This window comes from Argopecten irradians, chromosome 12 (assembly GCF_041381155.1).
Source record: "Argopecten irradians isolate NY chromosome 12, Ai_NY, whole genome shotgun sequence".
NCBI classification, from domain to species: domain Eukaryota; kingdom Metazoa; phylum Mollusca; class Bivalvia; order Pectinida; family Pectinidae; genus Argopecten; species Argopecten irradians.
The window spans coordinates 22,150,121-22,174,437 of record NC_091145.1 but is presented as its reverse complement, the minus strand read 5'-3'; the positions used below and the strand labels follow the sequence as shown (position 1 = coordinate 22,174,437).

Genomic DNA, 24,317 nt, shown 5'->3' with positions numbered 1-24,317 from the left:
CACAGCATTTCAAGAAAAATTGAAACAATGAAAAAATGACAAACATGGATAAAAAATACGGGGTATGCCTAAAACACATTTAATGGATCCCGGTATATTTAGTTATGCAGGAAGAAGGAAATATAAAACGTGCCCTTTTGATAATAGTTATGGTGTTGTTATTGGCAACTTTGTTGACACTCAGCCACTTAATGTTGAATGAGGCAATCTTTAGGTTACACATCACAACAGTAGCCATGGAAACTAAGAGGACAAGCCGGAAACCCATCGTCGTCTGCTTCATCTATCGTAAAAAAAACCAATAGTGACGTGAAGTAAAAGATAATAATGGCTACATTATCCTTACATAAACGGCACTTCTTTACTTTATTTTGTTTATTCTAGAGAACCTGCAAGCGGTTTAATTTCGATATACAGAAATAACTTACAAGTAATACCTGCAAAAACATATTTTCAAAATAATGACCTTATTGTCATAAGGTTTATACAAGGCTTTCAGTAATCTTGTCATGCTTTCGTTCACACTCCACGATTAAATACACTTTGTCTTTCTTGTTTATCGATACTCTAGGGCCTAGATCGATGATCCTGGAACTGACCTACCCCTAACAGAGATAAGCTTGCTCTATTCGGCGCATGCTTAAAGAAAAGATGATGATGAAGACGATAAGTAATTAAACAAATACACTAAACAATTGTTTGTTCTTATTGAATATATCACAAGAAAATATAATTTTATATATTGTCTTTCTAGTAAGATATGTACAGAATAGGCGATGTCTAAGAGTAATATTCAGATGTGTTACATGACGACTAAGAATGATCTTGTTCCTTAGTAAAACCTATCTCATAAACCTGGAAGATAAAGGGACATAGACAACTTTCTATTAACGATCAAGATGCAGGCGCTATCGAAGTTCCATTGTACATTGTATTATACTTTCTATTGGTCCTGTTATAGGACAACGCGACAACCAAATGTGGGTACATTATGTGTGTTATACAGCACGACGGCCTTGTTATTAGGTACATCAATGATATTATATCGGAAACTGAATTCACATGTTCACAGACAGATGACATGAATAAAACTTACGTTTACTAATTATGACCAGACGTTTGCGGCCGTTGAACGCCTAAGATCCAGAAAGCTTATCTCTTCAGGTCGTGGGTCAGAGTACCAAGATCTAGTAACGGCCCATCCTGATATCTGGAAAATAATTTAGTCCACACGCACGATCATAAAGATAAGGGAAACATTTCATTTTGTCTGGTGGTTTCAGGAAACTAGAACAGACTTGGAATTATATCTAGTACGACAATTTCGTATGTACAATGTACGTGAAATTCAGCACCCAACATATTTCGTAAAATGTGTGGTATTCATATTTCTGATCACTGAGAAATGAGGTAAACTGTATCCACAATAAAACTTCCAGCTGTTTTCTCAATTAGGGTGTCAATTTGGGTACATTTATATTATCTGTTTTCTTTTGTAGAACAAATTCATTCCGATACGCAGTATAAAAGTTGGTGTTCATGATCGTCCTCACTCCATATCTATAATGCCACAAGGAGTCTGAAGAAAGGTGAAATAACGAGTCAGATCATAAGTACCATAAATCAATGGAGAAATTAGATAAATGTACAAACTAAAATGTAAAATACAAACTCTACATAACTAGAGCAAGACAGATGAAAAAAAAACAACTAATCTACTACCCTCCGATTTTCAGACGTTATTGACTTGACCTACATTTGGTCCTTTTCTCTTTGTGATCTCTTTGTTCAATGCATTTTAAAACATTTCTATTATTTTTTATATGTAGAAATTTTCATTGCGAGAGGTTGGAACTGTACGGTAAGTTTGTTTTGATATCTTTTTGTGCCAGCAAGAACACTCTGACAAACGTTACAAAGTCAATTATACGGAAGCCGTGAGGGGACATTCTGACTTTTGATTTCTTACTTCTAACTTCTTACTTCTCACTTCTACCTTCTTACTTCCAACTTCTTACTTATTACTTTTGTTATAGAAATTAGGCGGGAAAGAAGCAATCTTTCTTCTTTAGGCGAGATGAACGGAGCTTGGGTTTCTTGAAGTACATGTTATTTCAACGTAATTTTGACGTCGTTTTAGTTTAAACTGCTGCGATAATATTGACAGGTAGGTTGGGAGAGCTGGTCACCAATTTACTTATATTCCACGTTATTGTCAATTTATTTCATTGGTAGACATATTGCGAACTGATGTATATATAGAGATTGCATAACAAGTTGGTATATATTATTTTGTTTATCTTTTGAACAAATGAAACTATGTTGCTGTATGCTACCAGCAAGGTTTAATTTGCAGAACGCTAGACACTCTGAAAGTGAAACAAATGATCCTAAACGCTAGCTATAGGCCTCACTCCCCCAAGCCAAACACACTGCATGAAAATTACATTAAATTGATAAAGTTTTGTATATCTATGTATAAAACCTATTCAGTTCTCAAATAGATTTAATTTAATTACTGGGATTATTAGCGAGTATGGAAGTATAGAACAAATATGCTATTCAGTCGTATTCCCTTTCCCCACATGTTATGACCGTCCTGAAGTTGAACTTGTTCTTCAAGTTAAGAACTACTAGTTATAATTGTAATGCAGTTCTGACAGCGCTTACAACTCACCCAAAGAAAGTGCCAATCCCAAAAGTTGCAACCATGTTGACCGACAACATGTGGTTGAAGTTATGAACGAGGGTCGTCCCTATAACAAAACATGCACGGTAATACCTCTACGTAACGAATTTGAGCAAAATCGGGCTATATTAAAAAATTGACCAGTAAGAGGACACCAATTTGTTTCCATGGCAACTTGCCCCTCGACATCCCTCAATTCCTCTATACCAATGTCCCCTGTAATCGGCCTATATGTAAATTTCGACTAATCAGTGGCCTCCATTTCGTTTCAATGGCAACTTTAGCGTGGCCTTACAGTTTGTATATTATGATCAGCAAATCTTAAGGTGTCTGTAACGTCATTTCCCCTGATATATGAGAATATATATGATTTGATCCATTCAGAATGACTTCGGATCTTCGAGCTCAGTAAGAATCTTGGCACGATGTAGAACGATGTACATTTGAAACTAAAATTGAAACTTATAAGACATTCTTTATTAGCTACCGTTATGAAGCAGATTGAATCATCAAAGTCATGAAGCGTATTTTCAAAAAATTCAATTGTTAAATAAAACAGAAAAACATAAACAGGAAACCAATTCTTTATTCAAGACCAAAAGTGGTGTTACTTTCATATGCTCAATATCCCTTGATCTGCCTGGAGGAGAAAATAATTAAAACAATAATTAACTAAGATATGAAAGTACCAAACTTGGTATAAAATAAGCATATGAGTATGAACTGACCACAGTGAATATAATAATGACCACGATGGGCACGCAGTTATCACTTGCCCATACGATCATGTCTCCTGATGTATTCAAATCAGTCCATGATGGAGAAAACCTTTGTTTGCAATCCAGCAATCATATTTAAATGAAATTAAGGAGATATGGAAAACATGTTTATACTTTATCAAATGATTAGTTGCACTCTTGTGGCAAGAATCGAATAATGTAAAGTCCTTGCACTTTCTGTCAGAATTCATATTACAAAATCAAAGGACCATACTTCTTCGGTATAAACTTCACATTACGATATACACATTTTCATATGATACCTCATAACCCATGGTGAATTGCTTAAAACATTGCGTATAATACTGTGGGACTAGTTGCGCGTATAAGAAAAAAATAAAAAAAGTAAAGAAGAATGTACAATGTAGGTATTAAAGTGTCATAACCCTAATTCTGCAAAAAGTTGGAAAGTAACATGAAAACTTGCAATTTGATAAACATCATACAGAAAGGAATACGTTATATCAAAAATTATATAAAACAAAAACAAACAAAATTGTAGCTTTTTGTACGGAATTCCATTATTTTGCAATTAAACTGACACACAACTATCAAATATACATGTATTGTTCGAATGTATTCACATCCCCGAGAAGGTTCACATAATGCTGCATCCCACAAAGTTTGACGAAAATCCGACTACAGTTGTTGGAGTTATTGCAGAAAATGTGTGGACGGACGAACGAATGGGTAACAAACGCTTTTTCGTTTCAACCTTCTACATAATTTCTATTGTTTTATGCTATACGTATATACCCATTCAATCACCTGTGACTATGTTCAAGTAACATAAATTATATTTTTGTCCATCTGAGAGTATTCATCTTTTACTCCACCGCCGACAGAGTATAAACGACACAGATCATTTGAACAATAACTGATGTCTGATCATGTATACTGTATTTGCGTCTAATTAACACAAAAGTACTTCTTGCTCCACTCCAAATATTTCACTAGGCCCATGTATTATTACTGTGTCATTTGAGACAGCTTGACGACTCTCGGAAAACTGGTATTGTCCGTCAATGGTCTTTGTTAGATATTTTTTACCATTTATTGCAATGGACGACACATTGAAACCATCGTCGATGGGGTTATATTCAGACTCCATTACATCTGGCAGTCCAGACATCATAAAACAGTCCTTGAAGCAGTTGCTTATAGTATTGCTGCTGTACAGAGAAGACTTTTATTTGGAATACTTCAGAACCATATTCGATGGGATTCAGATCCTTGGCGGTTTCCGGCGACAACAGAAGAGTCTTCGGATGGTACCTTAACTCTGGTCACCAAATAAACATTGTATTTTGAAGAGTATAAAATGTGTGCTTTCAAATATTCCTGAAAACTGGATAGTTTACTATCAAGGTCTTGGAATTCTTTTATAGGATCACCTTTGTAATTAGCCAGTGTAACATCGAACTCTGCTAAATTGTCCAGACTACTTATTGCACCTGGAAAGAAAAGCTTCTTCCCCAGATTTGTTAACGTTGTAACACTCTGGGGGTCATCCTTGTTGTATTCAATAGTTCGAACACCTCCTCCCTTCTTCGATGTTACAAGATGGTAACCACCTTTTGAATAATTCTGCCAGCCAATGCGGATCTTGTATATAATGTGTCTTCATCAGCCTGTAGCTTTGACCTAAAAGTTTGAAAAAAAGTCAGTGTTAATTTTAGATAAGAATTTGGTCACGTGACATGTAAGAGTTGATCAATATAAGGAAACTGGTTTACACGAGACTAATTTTATTTGTAGATTCGTGAACTTAGCATTAAACGTTGTTCTTCTCTTAGATATACAAATGTAATTGAATTTCGAATTTGCTATTTTTCTCAGTGGTCAGTACTATACTAGTACATGCAGTTATGCTCAACTGGTTGTGTTTATATTTAGAACTACCTGTTTACATTTCACGTGACCTGGAACACATGCTTTAAACTTGTGGATTGGGTCAAGGTACCATGATGTACATGTCCTTTTTTGGGACTTTTTTTTAATTTCTGGAATTTAAGGATCATATATAGGCTTTACGTCGGATTCTGTAGGAATCCCTCCCTTAAAGTTAGTCTTAAAGTTAGTAACCGTTTTTATGACGATGTACTAGAAATGTGTTTTTACAGCCGCTAAAGGTAGGCGGGTTAGAAATTTTGAGCTGTGAGCTTTCCTGGACATGATTTCTTATTGTTCTTAATATATACATATGTATATATATATATATATCCGATCCCAGTACACTTGTACGTGTATTGCTTAACATCGTAAACTCGACTCACCTATCGTTTATTATATTCTATAATGCATGACAGGTATATGCTTGTGACAAAAATATTTTTACAAATTTATGGTCATTTTAAGAAATTGGACAAACTAGATATGGACAGATTTGCATCTACAAAAAAAAACTACTTTGCCTCAGCAGTAGAATTTTACATAACACAGACGTTCAATTTTTTGTGATCTTACCATTTCCTCTTCATCCATGGTAGCATGACTACTTGACTAGCATCCAAGGTAGCTGTAATATCTGAAAAGAAGATGACTGGCTTTATTGAAGTTAAAAAGAAAACAAAAACACAGACAAAGGTGAATTAGAATCAACATACATATTAAGTCAAAAGTAAGATGTCAGAAGTCAGCAGTCTGAAGTCTACAGCAAGAAGTCAGAAGTCAACAGTCCAAAGTCGACAGCAAGAAGTCAGAAGTCAACAGTCTGAAGTCGCCAGCAAGAAGTCAGAAGTCAACAGCTGAAGTCGTCAGCAAGAAGTCAGAAGTCAACAGTCTGAAGTCGACAGCAAGAAGTCAGAAGTCAACAGTCTGAAGTCGTCAGCAAGAAGTCAGAAGTCAACAGTCTGAAGTCGACAGCAAGAAGTCAGAAGTCAACAGTAGATCTTACTTGTTGAATTATTCAACAAGTAAAGTCTACATTACAGTACCAATTACCGTTATTTCTGCGCACGCTCAATCTCCCGCACAATATTTTGAAATTTTTTGAACAGCTAAATTACGGTAGCCATGAAGTGTTTATTCAACAAAAAAATGTTCATTTGCAACCGAAATCCTTTTGAAATCAAATTTTTTAACATTCAGTCACAGCGGGGGATAGCTTGAAATCTAACCATACATTACGATTATATTATTTCATTAAAAGATATCAAATAGATGTTTGTCACTTTATTGAAACACATACTAAGTTTTGGTGCAATAAGCATGTTTTTAAAAGCGCATTTTTAATATATATTTTGAATGTACGCCTTAAAGATGTTCCACCGCCGACAGAGCATAAACGATACTCATTATTTGAACAATAATTGATGTTAAATCGTGTAAATATATATTAACCCTAATTAACACAAAAAAGGATATAAAATAAAAAAAATTCCGGGAAAATGATGTAGAGTAATTCTTTCGGTTTGTTTCAGTTCTTTACTTTGTTTTATCGTCATTAAATAAACCTCATACGTCGATCAACCATTGAAAAATTTGAGCTACTAATTTTAATTCAAAATTAAACTTTTAAAAATAATTAATTGCATCCCGAAAAAATTCCATGTCACTAGCACTACCACTAGCAGAAGTCACGGTAATTGGTACTGTTCTGCAGACTTTACTTGTTGAATAATTCAGAGGACCTACATCTACATCTTCGTCCTGTCTATTGTAAAGCAAATATGAATGTTGGGAGACTACTGATGTTCTTTCTGGTGACCATTTCATCAGGGGCGTAGGAAGCGGGGGGGGGGAGGCAAGGGGGCAGCCAGGACGTTGGGGCAAACATGTCTTTTTGCCCCCCCTCCCATTTTCGCCGACTGAAATTTTCTAAAAATGTTTATTTGAAAGAAAAAAGGGTCCTCCTGCACATTTTTCGTACTTCATTCTAGAAAATTTTCCGCTGCGCGGCGTATTTCCTAAAACGTTCAAGCACATAATGTCAAACCTTAAATAGGCCTAGTCAAAATTCAATACACAGAACTAGACTAAAAATGTCCATCAAGGGATTTTATGTACTACCTAAAAAATTCTCTTAAAAGATCAATTTGTTTATGTCTTAGCAAGACAATATTAATTCTTTTTTTTATGTTACACAACCATGTGCCGATGGTGTGAAGCCGGTGTATTCAGATCGAGTAGGGTTGCATAATGTTTTGACGACACAATTATCATTTCTAAATGCAAGCAGCTTTAAATAGAAAAATTACTATGTTAAGAACGCTTTATAATCATTAAAATACATCGTAAAACTCATCTCAGCCATTCTAAACCGTAATTTTTTTCCAGGGTAGACACCCGGACCCCCCAAACACCAAAATCACGCGCTTTCGGGCGCTCGCAAATTCATCAAAACTCATTTAAGCTATTCTAAATATTTTTCCTAGAGGATGCCCCGGACCCCCCAAACACATTTAAGCTATTCTAAATATTTTTCCTAGAGGAGGCCCCGGACCCCACAAACACCAAAATCCCGCGCTTTCGGGCGCTCGCAAAATTATCAAAATACATTGTAAAACTAATCTCAGCCATTCTAAATTACTATATTTTTTTCCGGGGGTCACCCTGAGACACCTAAAACACTAAAATCTCGCACCTTCGGCGCTCACACGCTAATCTGGCCAATTTGCGTATTCGTTAATATCCTTTTATAGCGACCCCACTGTCTATAAATGTGTACAAGGATTAAATTTACTGATATATGAAAAATATACATAAAACATATATGGTTGGGAGTTGAATCAATCTCCTCCTGTAGGTGCGGCGGCGGGGGGGGGGGGGGGGGGGTTACAAAATATTGAGGACCTTTGCCCCCCCCCCATTACGTTTCATCTTCCTACGCCACTGATCATGGTTACTATCGTCATTAAAACGACGTCAAAATTGAGTTAAATAACATGCTGCGAACGTATAAGAACGATTAACAAAGGAATTAAAACAAACTCACCTTACTGTTTCTCTCACCACTAGCTGTTGCTCTCACCTCTAGAAGAAAAATGGCTTCTTTCCCGCGTATATTTAATACAGCAATAATAAGTAAGAAGTAGTAAGTGAGAAGTAAGAAGTTGGAAGTAAGAAATCAAAAGTCAGAATGTCCCCTCACGGCTTCCGTACAATTATGATCATCGAATCACATTTTTAAAATGAAGAATTGGAGTGTAAACTGTAACGAGCTACTAAGAGTATAGCAGTCAACGGTAAACCAACATATTGTCGCGGCGACATAATTTCGTGTTGTCATGCCGATTTTTTTCATGGAAAATTATTTCGCGATCTAAAAAATAAAGTTTTACTTAATTTATGATCGAAACGTTTCACGTAGATTCATTTTCTTTATTTCATTTCACCCGCGATATACCTGTATACAAAAAAATAACCAATAACCGCGCGCGAAAGTAAGTCTTTTTTTAATTTATCTTAGGTATAGGTCGCTGTACATTATCTTAGATATAGGTCTCTGTACATAATCTTATGTGACAAGGAAGTAATTCCAATCGTGTGGACAAAACAAAATTGTCAAATTTTCGAGGCGATCTGCCCCTTTATCAAGACAAATAATACGAACACGATTACATAATAGGATACGAACAGTAATGCGGGACAAAGTAGACAAATATTAAACTTTACAGCACAATGGAGCATTACATTATCTTAGATATAGGTCGCATTATCTTAGATATAGGTCACACTACATTATCTTAGATATAGGTTGCTCTACACTATCTTGGATATAGGTAGCTCTACATTATTTTAGATATAGGTCGTTCTACACTAACTTAGATATAGGTCGTTCTACACTATCTTAGATATAGGTCGCTCTTCATTATCTTAGATATAGGTCGCTCTACATTATCCTAAGTATAGGTCGCTATACATTATTTTAGCTATAGGTCGTTCTACACTATCTTAGATATAGGTCGCTGTACATAATCTTAGGTATAGGTCGCTGTACATTATCTTAGGTGTATGTCGCTGTACATTATCTTAGGTATTTGTCGCTGTACATTATCTTTGATATAGGTCGCTCTACATTATCTTAGATATTTGTCGCTGTACATGATCTTAGATATAGGTCGCTGTACATTATCTTAGATATAGGTCGCTCTACAACGCCGTGCTTCTTTTTAGCATCTCTACTGGAAAAAAAACACTGAAGCGTTAGATAATGCTTACTAAGATTATGAAAATGGTAACTTTTGACAAAGAATAAACGCATGTTTAGATGATAATACAACCATTTTAATGACATCACACAACTTGTTTCGCCACAAGATATTGTACAAATCAAAAGGCACTCAATTACATACAGGACACGCGCTTTTCAATACACAAATATAATCATATTAATAAATTAATATCACATTTTAATTGATACATTGCATTGAATATACTAAATATCATTTCTATCAGGAAAAAAACTAATGTATAATCAGATTTATAATATTTGATAACTACAGTATAGAAACATTTACATTGTCTTAGTCTAAAACTATCAAGGCAACAGATTAGCAGATAACCGACTAGAAATCATTGTGGCAAGAAACGAGAAAGGGAGATAACAATATCGCTTATTACAGGTATAATAATATGCATGTATAAATTTACATATTGCTGAACAATATAGAACCATTAACGGAATTCTGCTATAAACTTTCATCATCGCAGCTTAGACCCCTCCGTTCTGGGCTTCATTACTACCCCACAATATATAACGTCACATTCAGATGTTCAGGCGACGTAAAAACCATAACCGTAAGAGCAGATGAAATAATACCACAAATTCTCTCTTCACTACCCTTGACTTATGATTAATTATAGACGAACGGCAATAATTTCATTTTGAAAACATATCTGATTTTGAACAATTCGTTGTTGTTTTTACGTACACTTATCATTCTTTATTTAGATACATCAGCTGTGGTTTCTGGAGAGAAATTTACAGAATTCCGTTAAAACTGAAATCATGCTTAGTGTCACAATCTCAAAGTTGCATACTTTCATTGATGACATAAAATAAGTTGCATCTATGTAATGTATGAAGTTGTCTCCCTTCATGCACAATGTGTGTTAGAAAGAAAAACCCATTAAGGTTGTTCTATCTCATGCCAATTAGAGAATTGGGGTCCAGTGCATTGCTTAATCACATAGCCACGACAGGAGAGACCGGTCCGATTACCCCCTGCTATCCCCCACTAATTTCAATGGTAAAAAGGATGTAAAACACCTATACGGATTTACAGTATTCTTGAATTTGCAACATTTAAATAAAATGTTAGAGGCACATACTTTGTACATTTCTACTTTTAACATTTTGTACGACTGAAGAAAGTCTAGTTTCCACCATTTACACGCTTGTTAATCACTCGAGATTGTTTTTTATTGATCATGACCGTTAAGCCACAGTCGTTCTCCATCCCAGGTGAAGATAGCGCGACCATAGGAACGAGAATGAAGAACATGATATCAATACCCATAATACCCACGAACAATCCTAGGATCACGAAAGTCTAAATCATCTCAGTTTGAGCTAAACCGACCACAATCGACGTAGTGAAAATAAGCCGTTTTTTGGTTGGAAGGACGAAAACTGTTTTGCCGCTTATATCTTATTTCGGCTTTTAATGAGTTGTAATGGGCTAAATGTTTTCTGAGTTTTTCCATTGTTCATGCAATGGACCAACACTTAGTCGCAGTAAAAGTCCGTGGGTTGTATTCGTCTACATAGACAAATGGAGAACACCATTCCGAGAATCTAAAATCAATAAAGAAAAGTTTAATATTTCTAAATATTCACTATATATTACTAAAGTCAAATAAAAATTATAAGAAGAAGACCTAGTCCAAAATGATTCAGGGATTACTTGGTAGCAAGATGTACCAAAACATGAAATATTCTCTAGACTTACGGGTTTTTAATCTAATAAAAAGATGACGTCAGCTTTTGTAACGTAACCTGTGCTGGGAATGGATATTTCTTAAATTAATGCTTCAGAAATATGATTGCTACATAATCTTTGGACCAGAATTCCAATCAAAATAACTATGCACGTTTCACAATGAAAAAAAATATCAAAAATAAAATCAAGGTATCCAACGACTGACTGTTATATAAGATAAAGAATCAACGTGTTTGGGGAACCTTTCAATGCTTGATCAATTATTTGGTTTGAAACTATTTGATATTTCAATAACATTTCCACTGTATAAATACATACCATAACAAAGGCTATCCCCGACAGGACACCAAGCAGAATTTTTATATTTCCTGTTAAAAACTGTTCCAGTTGTGTGTAACATCCCTAATACAGAAAAAAGTAAATCTGCATCAGTAAAGTTCAAATACCGATGTTATTTTATATCATAATTTACTGCCGAAAATGTCTATAAAATATATAGTTTGCTGTTGAATAATAGTTCAAATTAGGGAACAGAAATATTGCAAGATGGAGATAATGATTTTTTAAGTGTTTTAGACCCGGAACAATAAAAAAATGATAAGTCGTACAAAAGCACAAAAATAACCTTTCCATGTAGTTGGTTATTGGTCTTTTCCGGAGGAACAGGTGGTCCCAATCTCGGGGCGATATTGGACAAGGCTTGGCCTACACACATGGTCCTGTTGGGGGTACTGTCAGGGTCAGCACAACAGCTGTCCGGCACATACTGTATAGGAGCTGGTAATGGAAGGCACATAGATGGAGAGATGGCTTAATAAGCTTTGTCTGATGCCAAATCCATTTGCTTTTTGCAATAATATTAGTTGATATTGAAATGGAATATACAGGCGTTGAACATTTTTTAATGATTCAAGATGATTTATGACAACGATATTTAAAGTATTATATTCCAAGATAAAAAAAAGTGATTTTCGCAAAATAGCCGACAAAACTTAATGTATCTAGGAAGCACAATATATGACCTTGATCACACAAAACGACAACGATTAGCTAGGAGCTTGGAGATCCATACATAAATCAACATTATTTTAAACTGAAATTGTGATGCCTTCATTAATTCGACCTTTGTGAAACTTTATGTAACCGTAACAAGCTGAGTATCTGTGATGATTCAATATACAGATGCAGTCAGTACATATACTATACAGATACGGTCATTACATATACTATACAGATACAGTCAGTACATATACTATACAGATAGTCAGTACATATACTATACAGATAGTCAGTACATATACTATACAGATACAGTCAGTACATATATTATACAGATACAGTCAGTACATATATTATACAGATACGGTCATTACATATACTATACAGATACAGTCAGTACATATATTATACAGATACATTCAGTACATATACTATACAGATACAGTCAGTACATATACTATACAGATACAGTCAGTGTATATACTATACAGATACAGTCAGTACATATATTATACAGATACGGTCATTACATATACTATACAGATAGTCAGTACATATACTATACAGATACAGTCAGTACATATACTATACAGATACAGTCAGTACATATAATTTACAGATACAGTCAGTACATATATTATACAGATACAGTCAGTACATATACTATACAGATACGGTCATTACATATACTATACAGATACAGTCAGTACATATACTATACAGATAGTCAGTACATATACTATACAGATAGTCAGTACATATACTATACAGATACAGTCAGTACATATACTATACAGATAGTCAGTACATATACTATACAGATAGTCAGTACATATACTATACAGATAGTCAGTACATATACTATACAGATAGTCAGTACATATACTATACAGATACAGTCAGTACATATACTATACAGATACAGATACAGGTTTCAGTACATATATACTATACAGATACAGTCAGTACATATACTATACAGATACAGTCAGTACATATACTATACAGATGCAGTCAGTACATATACTATACAGATACGGTCATTACATATACTATACAGATACAGTGAGTACATATACTATACAGATAGTCAGTACATATACTATACAGATATTCAGTACATATACTATACAGATAGTCAGTACATATACTATACAGATACCGTCAGTACATATACTATACAGATAGTCAGTACATATACTATACAGATACAGTCAGTACATATACTATACAGATAGTCAGTACATATACTATACAGATACAGTCAGTGCATATACTATACAGATACAGTCAGTACATATATTATACAGATACAGTCAGTACATATATTATACAGATACAGTCAGTACATATAATTTACAGATACAGTCAGTACATATATTATACAGATACAGTCAGTACATATATTATACAGATACAGTCAGTACATATATTATACAGATACAGTCAGTACATATACTATACAGATACAGTCAGTACATATACTATACAGATAGTCAGTACATATACTATACAGATACAGTCAGTCCATATATTATACAGATACAGTCAGTACATATATTATACAGATACAGTCAGTACATATACTATACAGATACAGTCAGTACATATATTATACAGATACAGTCAGTACATATACTATACAGATACAGTCAGTACATATACTATACAGATAGTCAGTACATATACTATACAGATACAGTCAGTCCATATATTATACAGATACAGTCAGTACATATATTATACAGATACAGTCAGTACATATACTATACAGATACAGTCAGTACATATACTATACAGATACAGTCAGTACATATTTCTGCAGCTTGTTCACTAACAAAAAGCACAGCGAGGACCTTCATCGGTCCTTATATTTCTTCGAACCTTTGATAGCAAGTATATACTGTACTAAAATACCAATTGAAAATGAAAATAAAGTCTCTATCATGGAATATCTTCTATTATTTCTTTCTCGAGTTCTGTCATTCAGGTAAGGCGAATTGTATTTGTTGTTCACATTGCAATAAAAGGCGACTTAATTAAGTATCTTTTATTTTCTTCTTAACTTTCTTCTTCATAAGATCTTTGGGCCTGAAGTTGAGCTCTCGCCCCTTTGAAGAAGGTTCTGGATTATGTTCAATACCGAGATACATCGAAGCTTATAAATAGTCTTTCTTGCTCTTGTTTAGCGCTCGGCATAAAGAGTTTGGAACAACTCATTTGCCTGTTATCAGTATAATGCGATCTGCGTTGCGTGTTCGGTGTCTTTGTTGCCACGGCATAGTAAGATAGCACTATAAAAGGAGACACAACATTAATTTACCGCTGTCAAATAAACACACACATCACATTACATACAGGGAATGACGCCCTTAAATGACATTGACTGTTAAAAGGACGTTAAGTTTAATTAACCAACCAAAAACCAATCTTCCTCGTATTAAGGAAGTCGAGAGAGTGAGTAATGATATTTTGTCCTGGTGTTTTGGTATCAGAGGAATCTTGTGAGTGTGTTCTTACCTGTCTGGTTTACGAACCACGCTGAATGCCTTTTATAGAAGGCCCAGGAGCTAGACGAGTTGACGTCACCCTCTACACCACAGCATTTGAACTGTAAACAAAAAGGGTGTGTGTTACGTAATACACATAGAAACGGCATCGCGTCGTGTGCTGTTATTAAAACAAATATCCATGTGTTTATGTTAAAAAGAATGCAGAGCGGCCTTAAACGTCATGTGTTTCCAACACAAAAATGCGGTATAACATGAAGTTTTCGCTTTGTATAAATATTCTTTTTTATAAAAAGCAACGACATCTGTTTGATATATTAATAGTTTCAAAGACACACATGAAAATTTCTACGTACGAAACATGTCACAGCTACAAACTGAGAATGTACACACGAACATTATAGTTATACAGTGTAGTTTGTTACACAAAGTTTAATAGTGTGTGGTGCTGTACGAGTAATATCTAATATCAATACGCAAATAAAAACCTGTGGCCAGAGTGTTCAGGATTGCATACGATTTTCTCAATTTGCAATTATCAATTTCGTGAATTGTTAATGAAAGTTATAATCTTTGTCCTAGAACTCGATTACACTAATATGTATTTGCATATTGCTGGCTTATCTACCCTTGCGTGTAGGTATTGATTGTGACGGCATGTGTTTACGAGCGTAACGTCATACTTTTCGGAGAAATTGACGTGAATCGCGCACTCAAAATGATGACATCACAATGGAACCCTATCCACAAGGACGCTTACTCTGTTATATGCAAATACAGAATTTGAGGAATAGCGTTCACAAGTCGTAATCCTTGTCATTCAAGACTTTAATGCAATACTTCAATAAAGAGCGTGCAACGTCGTATTCTGCCAGACCTGAGTCTTCCATATATATAGTATTCACTCGCAAAACAAGTTTATTATTTTACCTTTAGTATGTATGACCCTTGACTCCATGTTTTAGTATACCATACTTACGACTTGCTGCATTGAATCCCAAGCCTCCGTGACCTGGGGTTCGAAACCATAGTCGTTTTGTAATGAACCTTTAAGGTGGTTGAGAGTATATTCCTCAATCTGAAACGACATTATATGTCTAGATCAAGGCTGACGTACATTTTTATTTTATATCATTTTTTATATATCTTCACATTGATATAGAGTTAGCACTTCAATCAAGAGAAATGGCGTTCAATGGTACAAATCTCACACGTACCTTTCCCCGGAATGCATAAACCAATACTGCGCTAACCACGAAACCGACGAACATCACAAATAGCAGTACGAAAAACTGAAAAAAAAGAAATGTCTGTATACAGAGACAAGCAATTTCCTGCAAATCATCTAGGTATTTTGGAATTTAGATACGTAATTATATAAATGATTGATTTCTAACCTTTCAGAATTAATCTCAGGTGATTTCCCCTATGCTACATGACATCAGATGCACGAAGCATGAACCCTACCAATTTAGTGATATTTAGTCACAAATCAGATGACCCGCACCCACACTATGTATATGTAACATTAATGCCAGCCAAAGAAACGCCTTCAAGTGCTCCAAATACTCAGACATGATAGCAAGGTTTTCATTGTCAAGAATGACGTCATATCTACACTAAACAAACTAAAACGATACTGATGCTAGCTTCCACAATGATGACGTCATGTCTAAGATAAGAAGATTTAGACGCTATATAATAACGAGTCTGTCACTTGCAGGCACTCACGTCATACTTACGGTAACAAGCATGCATCGGACCTCTTTGATAGCACCACAACAGCCGAGAAAGGAGAGGAGGATGACGATGGCCCCGGCGATAATGAGGACAAGTGAAAGTGTTACGATTAAGTTTCCGCCGAGAACTGACGATACTTGAGATATCCCCACATGGTTTGTCTTTGTATATACACCAAATCCTACTAGACAGCAACCTGCGATCTGTAGGGAACGAAACACACATGTAACGTGCTACATTTGACCTTTACAATGTTTACAAACGTTTCAAATATTCAAGTAGATTTTGGTTTAACTGAAGTATAACATCAGATGAAAATATAAATTGCCTTTTGAACGTTTTCAAAACAAAGCAAACGGGACATTAGAAATGATATTTTGGACACCTTTAAGTGTTGTTTTTATCAGAAATAGTCAACAGTGAGGTTTTCTCATTTTAATGCTTCGCAGTTAATGAATCTGTTTCAAGAGCAGCTCAATTCATCATTTCAAGAAATCGACCAAAGCAAGATGCAATCATGACAATACTAGGTAATGGAATTGTTGTACGTTAAAAATCTGTCATTTAAATTAAAACTACCGTTTATTTTATACTTACTACAATTACGATGTTAAACAAAAACATGGAATACTTTAGGAACTTCCCACAACCGTCCACCGCCATGATTACAGGGAACGCTGGGAAAGATACGTCAGATTATATGTAAACATTTTGTTCTTTGTGAAGAGGCAATCATACTTTGATAAGAGTGTACTTAGAAAATCCACTTTGGAAGGGCCTGGCAAAACATATCATATCACAAAATACAACATGTTTTAAATTCGTCAAAACAAAATGATTTACTATTACTCAGGAGGCAGGAATCTGTGCAAAGTTGGAGCTTAAGTTATCCGCATTGTATTTAAAAAATAAATTTTACTTCATGAAGTTCTTATGTTTATAAGTGATCAACAACAGCAAGCTAAACATCATGGTTTCCTGTGCTCAGTCAAACCCAGCCTATGCGTGTTGCCCTACTGCTGGTATATTTTCTGTACTATATTTACATCTATCGGTCCAAAGGCATAAGAATATCTGACTCAATAAAACGACATTTCATATCAGAAAGCATCATAATCCCATTTTCTCGGCCTAACATGTAAAGGGCCTGTTAATACAATACATATAGAAACCTACTTGCAGGTGTTTACGATGTGTCTGGTTTGCATTTAGAGTTCAGCAGATGCATGCGAGCTAAATACAATGTAAACACAAAGCCGTCATTGGATATTCTTGTGTATCGCCCTGGAGATACATGCTTTGTATAATGGAAATCTATGCGTAACAATGCATGTGCATGCGTCGAAATAAATATAAACTTTATCTTTCAAGAAACAAGTGTTACGTATTACCCATGCTGCCAAGTGATCTTTTGTTTCGAATTTTCGCACAAACGAGCTGTATTTACACTTTACTATCAGTATTACTGTTACCATGCAGACATGGCGTAAAATGGTGTCTGCTGCCCCAATTACATGATTGTAAAAGATCTACCTTATTTTGTATCTAAAGCCATCCCTACCTACTTCTATTGATTTAATTCTCAAATGCCTTCCTTACTGTTCTTGATTAAATGATTGGTTTTCTTCTTAATTGAGACGTAAGCGAACCAATTGTATTGATAATAATCAATAGGATTGGACAGCAGGCTAAGCCTATATAAGCCCTCTCCTAATTATATATAGTTGCCTTACCGTAGTATGCTAAGTAAGACACAGAATGCCACACCAAACTTCTGTGCTGGTGGATACCAGGTCAATCTTTGTTCTTTGATAAAAAGTGGCATAGAGTCAAAGAGGCATTTTGAGATGGAATGATAAAAAGAAAGTACTTGTTGGTAAAATGAGCAGATAAAGCCACAGTTAGTGTCGTTTTAGATCACATTCCAGTACACGTTGCATCGTTCCTTTGGTTAAGTCTTTATGTACGAATCTTTTTTGATCATGAATAAATTCTGCGATATTAATGACAGTGGTTACAGAGGTATATATAAGTTATGTCAGGTGCAATGATCACAGACAGTTAATACCACATTAAGTATATTATATTTGTGTTTGTACATTGCCATGAAGATGGTTTGCCCTTAAATCCCAGTAACAATCATTAATGTCAAATTCTTTAGAGGTAGAAAATATATCAGCCACTTGCCAGAAAATGAATGAGATTCTTGCTATCTCGGAAACGCAATTTACAAATATGTGTACAGCATTATACCAAGATTTTGTTTGGTATGTTATCCAAACCTATACTTGCAATTTAGTTGGCAACTGCTCGAGTTAAATTGAAAATAGGGTTGTTCATGAATTCTGAAACTCAACAACAGTCTCATCCACTTCTAAACAAGTGGATTTCTGAGGAAGATAGCATACGTACTTTGAGAGCTATTTAATGGCCATTTACTGAGAATGGCTGAAGGTTTACTACTTATTTTATGGGTTTTAAGCGACTAGCATAACTGACATTCATTGGGTTGTGTAGGGAGAGTACATGTGATGGTGACCGAGCAACGTAAAGGTTTCTACCCTAACAACCGGCGAATTTACCAGATTTGGGCATGCGTAGTGCTTACGACCAGGGTCAAAGAGGTTATGATCAGCAGAATGGGTTGTTTAATTATTAATATTGGTAAATAAATGTGAATTTATGGAACTCCTATGTCACCACAGAGATCTTTAGTTGTTATAACCTTTTTATCGTAAATAAAGGATGCATGCACATGGCCATTTCCTCCAAATGCTGCCCCTTAGTGGACGAAATGATTCAGTAGTTCGGTAACGTTGATCGGAATTCAATAGAAGTTCGAGCTGCCAGTATTCAGATGATCAGTCTTTTATCCAATAGTTTGATTATACGAGGCTCAAATTTTCATTTCATTTCAGAATATTTTTATTGTAGTATTACAATTGGGATTGGGCAACAGGCTACGACTATATTAGCCCTCTCCCCGGTAGCTACGTGAATAACAGTACAATACATAAAATCCATCAATAGAAATAGCATCTCGTTAACAGAAATTACAAATAATTTAGGAGAATCTCATAAGCTTAAAATAAAGCATAAGAAATTATTCTCAGATAAGTATCACAATTTTTTACAATATGTTAAAGATGCTCCACCACCAACAAGGAATACTTGAATTTCATTATTTGAGCAATAATTAACATTTAATCATGTTAATATATATCTATTGAAGTAATTTACAATACATTTGGTGAATGAATGTGTTCCATATAGGGCACAGTGACATGGACATTTCTCGGGATGTAATAAACTATTTCATATTTTTATTTAGAAGTAGACAAGAAGTTAAGACTTTCTGTAGAAAACATCAATTCGTTTGCTCATGTATTTGATGGAGAGAAAATAGCATTCGTTGGTGAAAAAGCATATTTAATAAATGTTCACAATATCTTAATGAATAAAATTAAATGCTCTCAGTGTCAATGACATCTCATACAAAACGTCTGGTATCTCTATTGTATTCATGTACAATTTTCAATAGTTTATCATTTGAATTAAAATAATGGCGATTATATCCATAGAGGTAAGTGTCGATAGAATGAGGAATGTTGATATCTAGTGCAAGAATAGAATTACACAAGTGAGTTCTTTGATTATTATAGAGAGGGCAATTAAGGAAATAATGATAGGAATCTTCAATTGGAAAACCACACAGGCAGGCAGGACTGTCGGTTAAATGATAGTTAAATAAATCAGAGTTTAGATTACTAGCGGAATTTCTTAATTGGCACAATGTAATATTTGTTTGCCTCTCGCCAGAATATTTAAATGCTTCCGAACATATTGGAAAATTATCGATAATACCAGATTGTAAACATTCCTTTCTTATTGCACGTATGGATGACATAGAGGGAAACGGACAGGACGGAGAGTTCCATTCTGACATTAAAGACGGAAAAAAGATATTATTGTATATTTGAGTTCTGGTGGTTGGAATATTAAACAATCTAGTATTGCGAAAAGTATAGGCAGTACTGGTGTTAATGAAAGGTTGTAGTCTGTCTTTTATATGGTTGGGACAGTTATTGTTGAAGATATTATAAAAAGTGATATTTTGATGAAGATGTCTTCTCTTAAGGTACATTACCAATTTCATTATATAATATATTATGACTAGTCCCCTTTCTTAAACCTGTAATTATACGTATTGCTTCAAGCTGGATTGACTCCAAGAGGTCACATTCTGCCTGGGTACAATTTGACCACACGATACTAGCATATTCAAGAATTGGTCGGATAAAAGAAGTATATACAGTTGTTAAAGACTTTCCATCTATTTTGTATTTTAACATTCTGGGTAAATTTATCTTTTTATATGCTTTTTCATGAATGAAATTGACATGATTCGACCAATTAGCCATAGAATTAAAGAAGATACCAAGATGTTTGTGGTTAGTTACATTCACTATTGTACGGTTATTAAAGACAAGGTCAGGATGTAAAGCCTGGGAGTCAGTCCGAGGCTCAAATTCGGCAATACGGACCAAATCTTCATCAATATTGACCTGTATACAAGCACTTTGCTAAGACGGACCAGTAGTTCGACAAAGGTGGCCTATTATCAATATTACAGTAATGGTTATCTGAAACCATTTTGTCATGTAGTTTGGCACTTAAATGGCGAATGGGATTCGGTAAGAGACACTTTATTCAGTAGAATTCTTATTCTTTCTTACTAATGGACTAACCAGTCGTCCCAAACCCGAGTATAGCACCTAGAGGTTTCCTTACCGTGGCGAGTGCTCAATTCAAGGCCCAAGGCCAAAAGAGAGGAGGTGTCAAGTTAATGTTAAGTTTTAGCTAGGAAGTAGAGGAAAGATAATATTCTAGTTTAAGTGTCTTTTTACAATCACGCAATAGGGAGAGCAGGTACAATTCTAACGTCCTACCTGTAGGACTGAGAAAAGATAATATTATAATTTAAGTGTCTTTTTACAATCACGCAATAGGGAGAGCAGGTACAATTCTAACGTCCTACCTGTAGGACTGAGAAAAGATAATATTCTAGTTTAAGTGTCTTTTTACAATCACGCAATAGGGAGAGCAGGTACAATTCTAACGTCCTACCTGTAGGACTGAGAAAAGATAATATTATAATTTAAGTGTCTTTTTACAATCACGCAATAGGGAGAGCAGGTACAATTCTAACGTCCTACCTGTAGGACTGAGAAAAGATAATATTCTAGTTTAAGTGTCTTTTTACAATCACGCAATAGGGAGAGCAGGTACAATTCTAACGTCCTACCTGTAGGACTGAGAAAAGATAATATTCTAGTTTAAGTGTCTTTTTACAATCACGCAATAGGGAGAGCAGGTACAATTCTAACGTCCTACCTGCAGGACTGAGAAAAGATAATATTCTATATTTAGGCGGCATTAGGAACGCCTTACCTGCAGGGCAGATTTTGTCAATGTTGAGCAGCAGTAGTTAACTCTGATATCTATACAGAACATTGGTTTACAACAAGAACAGAATTAAAGTTGATCGAAAGATAAATAGATACAATCACTTTCCAATAATGATACAGTCAACTGGGCTTGTCAGAAAGCCCCTCACTAATCTATGCCCTAACCAGTTTGAGTTTTTGATGATGGATCAAATACCTGTCACCTTAACCTCACGATGAAGTTCAACCTGTGCATAAAACATGTCCTAACGTATGTGATTATTGTTTTGGAATGTCAACATTTTAGTAACAATTCGTTTTCTTGACTCTTAAACATATACTATGTACCATATCATACTACCGATTCTCGTCAGATTATTCCAACTTTTTATGGAGAATAATGACAGACATCGTGATTTAATTCCTGATATAGTAAAGACTCGACATATGGTATCATGAAGATGTGTATCTCGAAATGTAACTCCGTCCTATATTAGGTTTTTCTCCATTCATATATGCATCATTTTGTTAATTCTTTCTTCGATTCCTGTTTTTTCTCTATTTATTTAATCTTAAAAAGGAAGAAATGAAAATTACAGTAGGTAAGGATCACTGATATACAGGTAACAGGTTCTATGGAATATTTTATACTGGTCATGTTATAGTTATAATTATTTTTTCGTTGTTTTCATAATAAATCTAGCTTTCTGATTGGCTATTTTTTTCAAATCCGTGAATAGCACAAAAACCCGACGTTATCGTGACGGCACAATAGAAACATTAACGTTGCGTAATGATTCGGAAAAAAATATTCCCTTGGACAATTTGGAATCGTACGTGTAAATGTATTTTATGTTATCAAGTAGGCTTGGAAATTACTTATAAGCAATGATGTCACAATACATTTTGTTTGCAAACTTTTGTGAGAATCTGCGAAGCGGATTCACACAAATTACACACATTTCTTTCATACCGATGTATTTTTTTATCAAGACGTCTGGAAAATTAATTATAAGCATTACTGTTACCATGGCAAGGATGGGGTCATTTGACCTTATTTTGCAAAACAGGAATATGGTTGCCAAGTTTACGAAAAAGTTTAGTACAGTTGTTTTTATTTCTAGCATTTTAAAATCCTAGCACGGAATGTTTTGAATATAAGAAGAACTTTAACTTTGAAAAGTGTGACATAATTTATGGGACATCCTGTAATTTGCGCAAATCAATCAACTGTTGAATAAAAATTATCCGCGAAAAGAGAGTGGCCTAATTTTTTCTGCCTAATACAACTAGATATCTAGTGATGAACGTACAACAAGCGTCAATCTAACCTATCATATCATCTCTAATCTCCTGTGCCAAGCTGCCAAACTGAGACTGTTGACCTTTCATGTTTATCTCTATAATGCTCCAATCATAAATGTTTGTATGGAGAAGCCACTCCATTATTTCACAGCCTCACTGCGCATCACGCTACGGTAACGACTCGTTCATCATCAGTAGACCTGGGGGCCTTCGAACGCAATGACTCCACCAGACAAACCACCCATTATACAGCAGGGGCAAAGTCTAAAATTAGAACGCATTCGATAATATATTGCAACAATAACTTCGGCGGCACACGTCCATTACATAACTCGTGTCGGTCAGCTGACGTATTTTCCGTTCATTTCCGGTATAAGCTTTAATTGTTCCCTATAGTTAGAACTTTTGTTCGTCACTAACGATGCTGGAGTCCAGGGCTTGGAGTGCAATAGACAAGTTAATCTACTGATAGTCTGAAACAGTAATTACCCAGGCAAAACTTCTATACGTTGATATTCGGTATCGAGCATATCTGCTGGAGAGAAACATTGTCAGCGGACATCTTATACACTGTGTATAGACATCTGAAGATTGACAGAACCTTTCACCCCGACTTTAGAAGCAAGATATTAATGTAGTTTATGTTCATTGTTCATACACATTTTACTTTAACCAATACAACCACAGAAGTCCGTAGGATTTTTATGCTCCGTTTTTTATTGATAAATATAGAGGTTTGGGTTTGTTGATAAGATAATAGTTGATATTGAAAAAAACAACAGATAATAAAGTATACCAAAGACATGTAAAATACAAAATACGACGTGAAGGCGGCCACTGACCATGTTCGTTTCACAGGTTTAAGGTTCACATGCATGGCGAAAGATAAACAGCATTATGGTAATCAGGGGATCACAATTCTGCCAAATAATGAATCTCTGTCTTCAAAACAGCTGACCTCT

At 35.0% G+C, this 24,317-nt stretch overlaps 1 protein-coding gene across 4 annotated transcripts in view; it reads right to left on the bottom strand.

Annotated features, from left to right (window-relative positions):
* LOC138336216 (deoxyribonuclease-1-like) overlaps positions 1-24,317 on the bottom strand; it is a 41,396-nt gene that overhangs the window by 4,682 nt on the left and 12,397 nt on the right. Inside the window, exons 2-9 of one of the 4 annotated variants that reach the window (XM_069285599.1) lie at positions 17,201-17,280; positions 16,606-16,806; positions 16,081-16,155; positions 15,843-15,941; positions 14,874-14,964; positions 11,980-12,131; positions 11,673-11,756; positions 9,675-11,209 (exon numbers count right to left, since the gene is read on the bottom strand). In XM_069285599.1, coding sequence (XP_069141700.1) covers positions 11,141-11,209; positions 11,673-11,756; positions 11,980-12,131; positions 14,874-14,964; positions 15,843-15,941; positions 16,081-16,155; positions 16,606-16,806; positions 17,201-17,266 — 837 coding nt within the window. In that variant the 5' untranslated portion in view covers positions 17,267-17,280 and the 3' untranslated portion in view covers positions 9,675-11,140. Of the gene's footprint in view, positions 1-133; positions 284-1,096; positions 1,211-9,674; positions 11,210-11,672; positions 11,757-11,979; positions 12,132-14,873; positions 14,965-15,842; positions 15,942-16,080; positions 16,156-16,605; positions 16,807-17,200; positions 17,281-24,317 lie in introns of those variants that run through there. The other 3 variants (XM_069285597.1, XM_069285600.1, XM_069285598.1) reach the window with 3 other exon arrangements.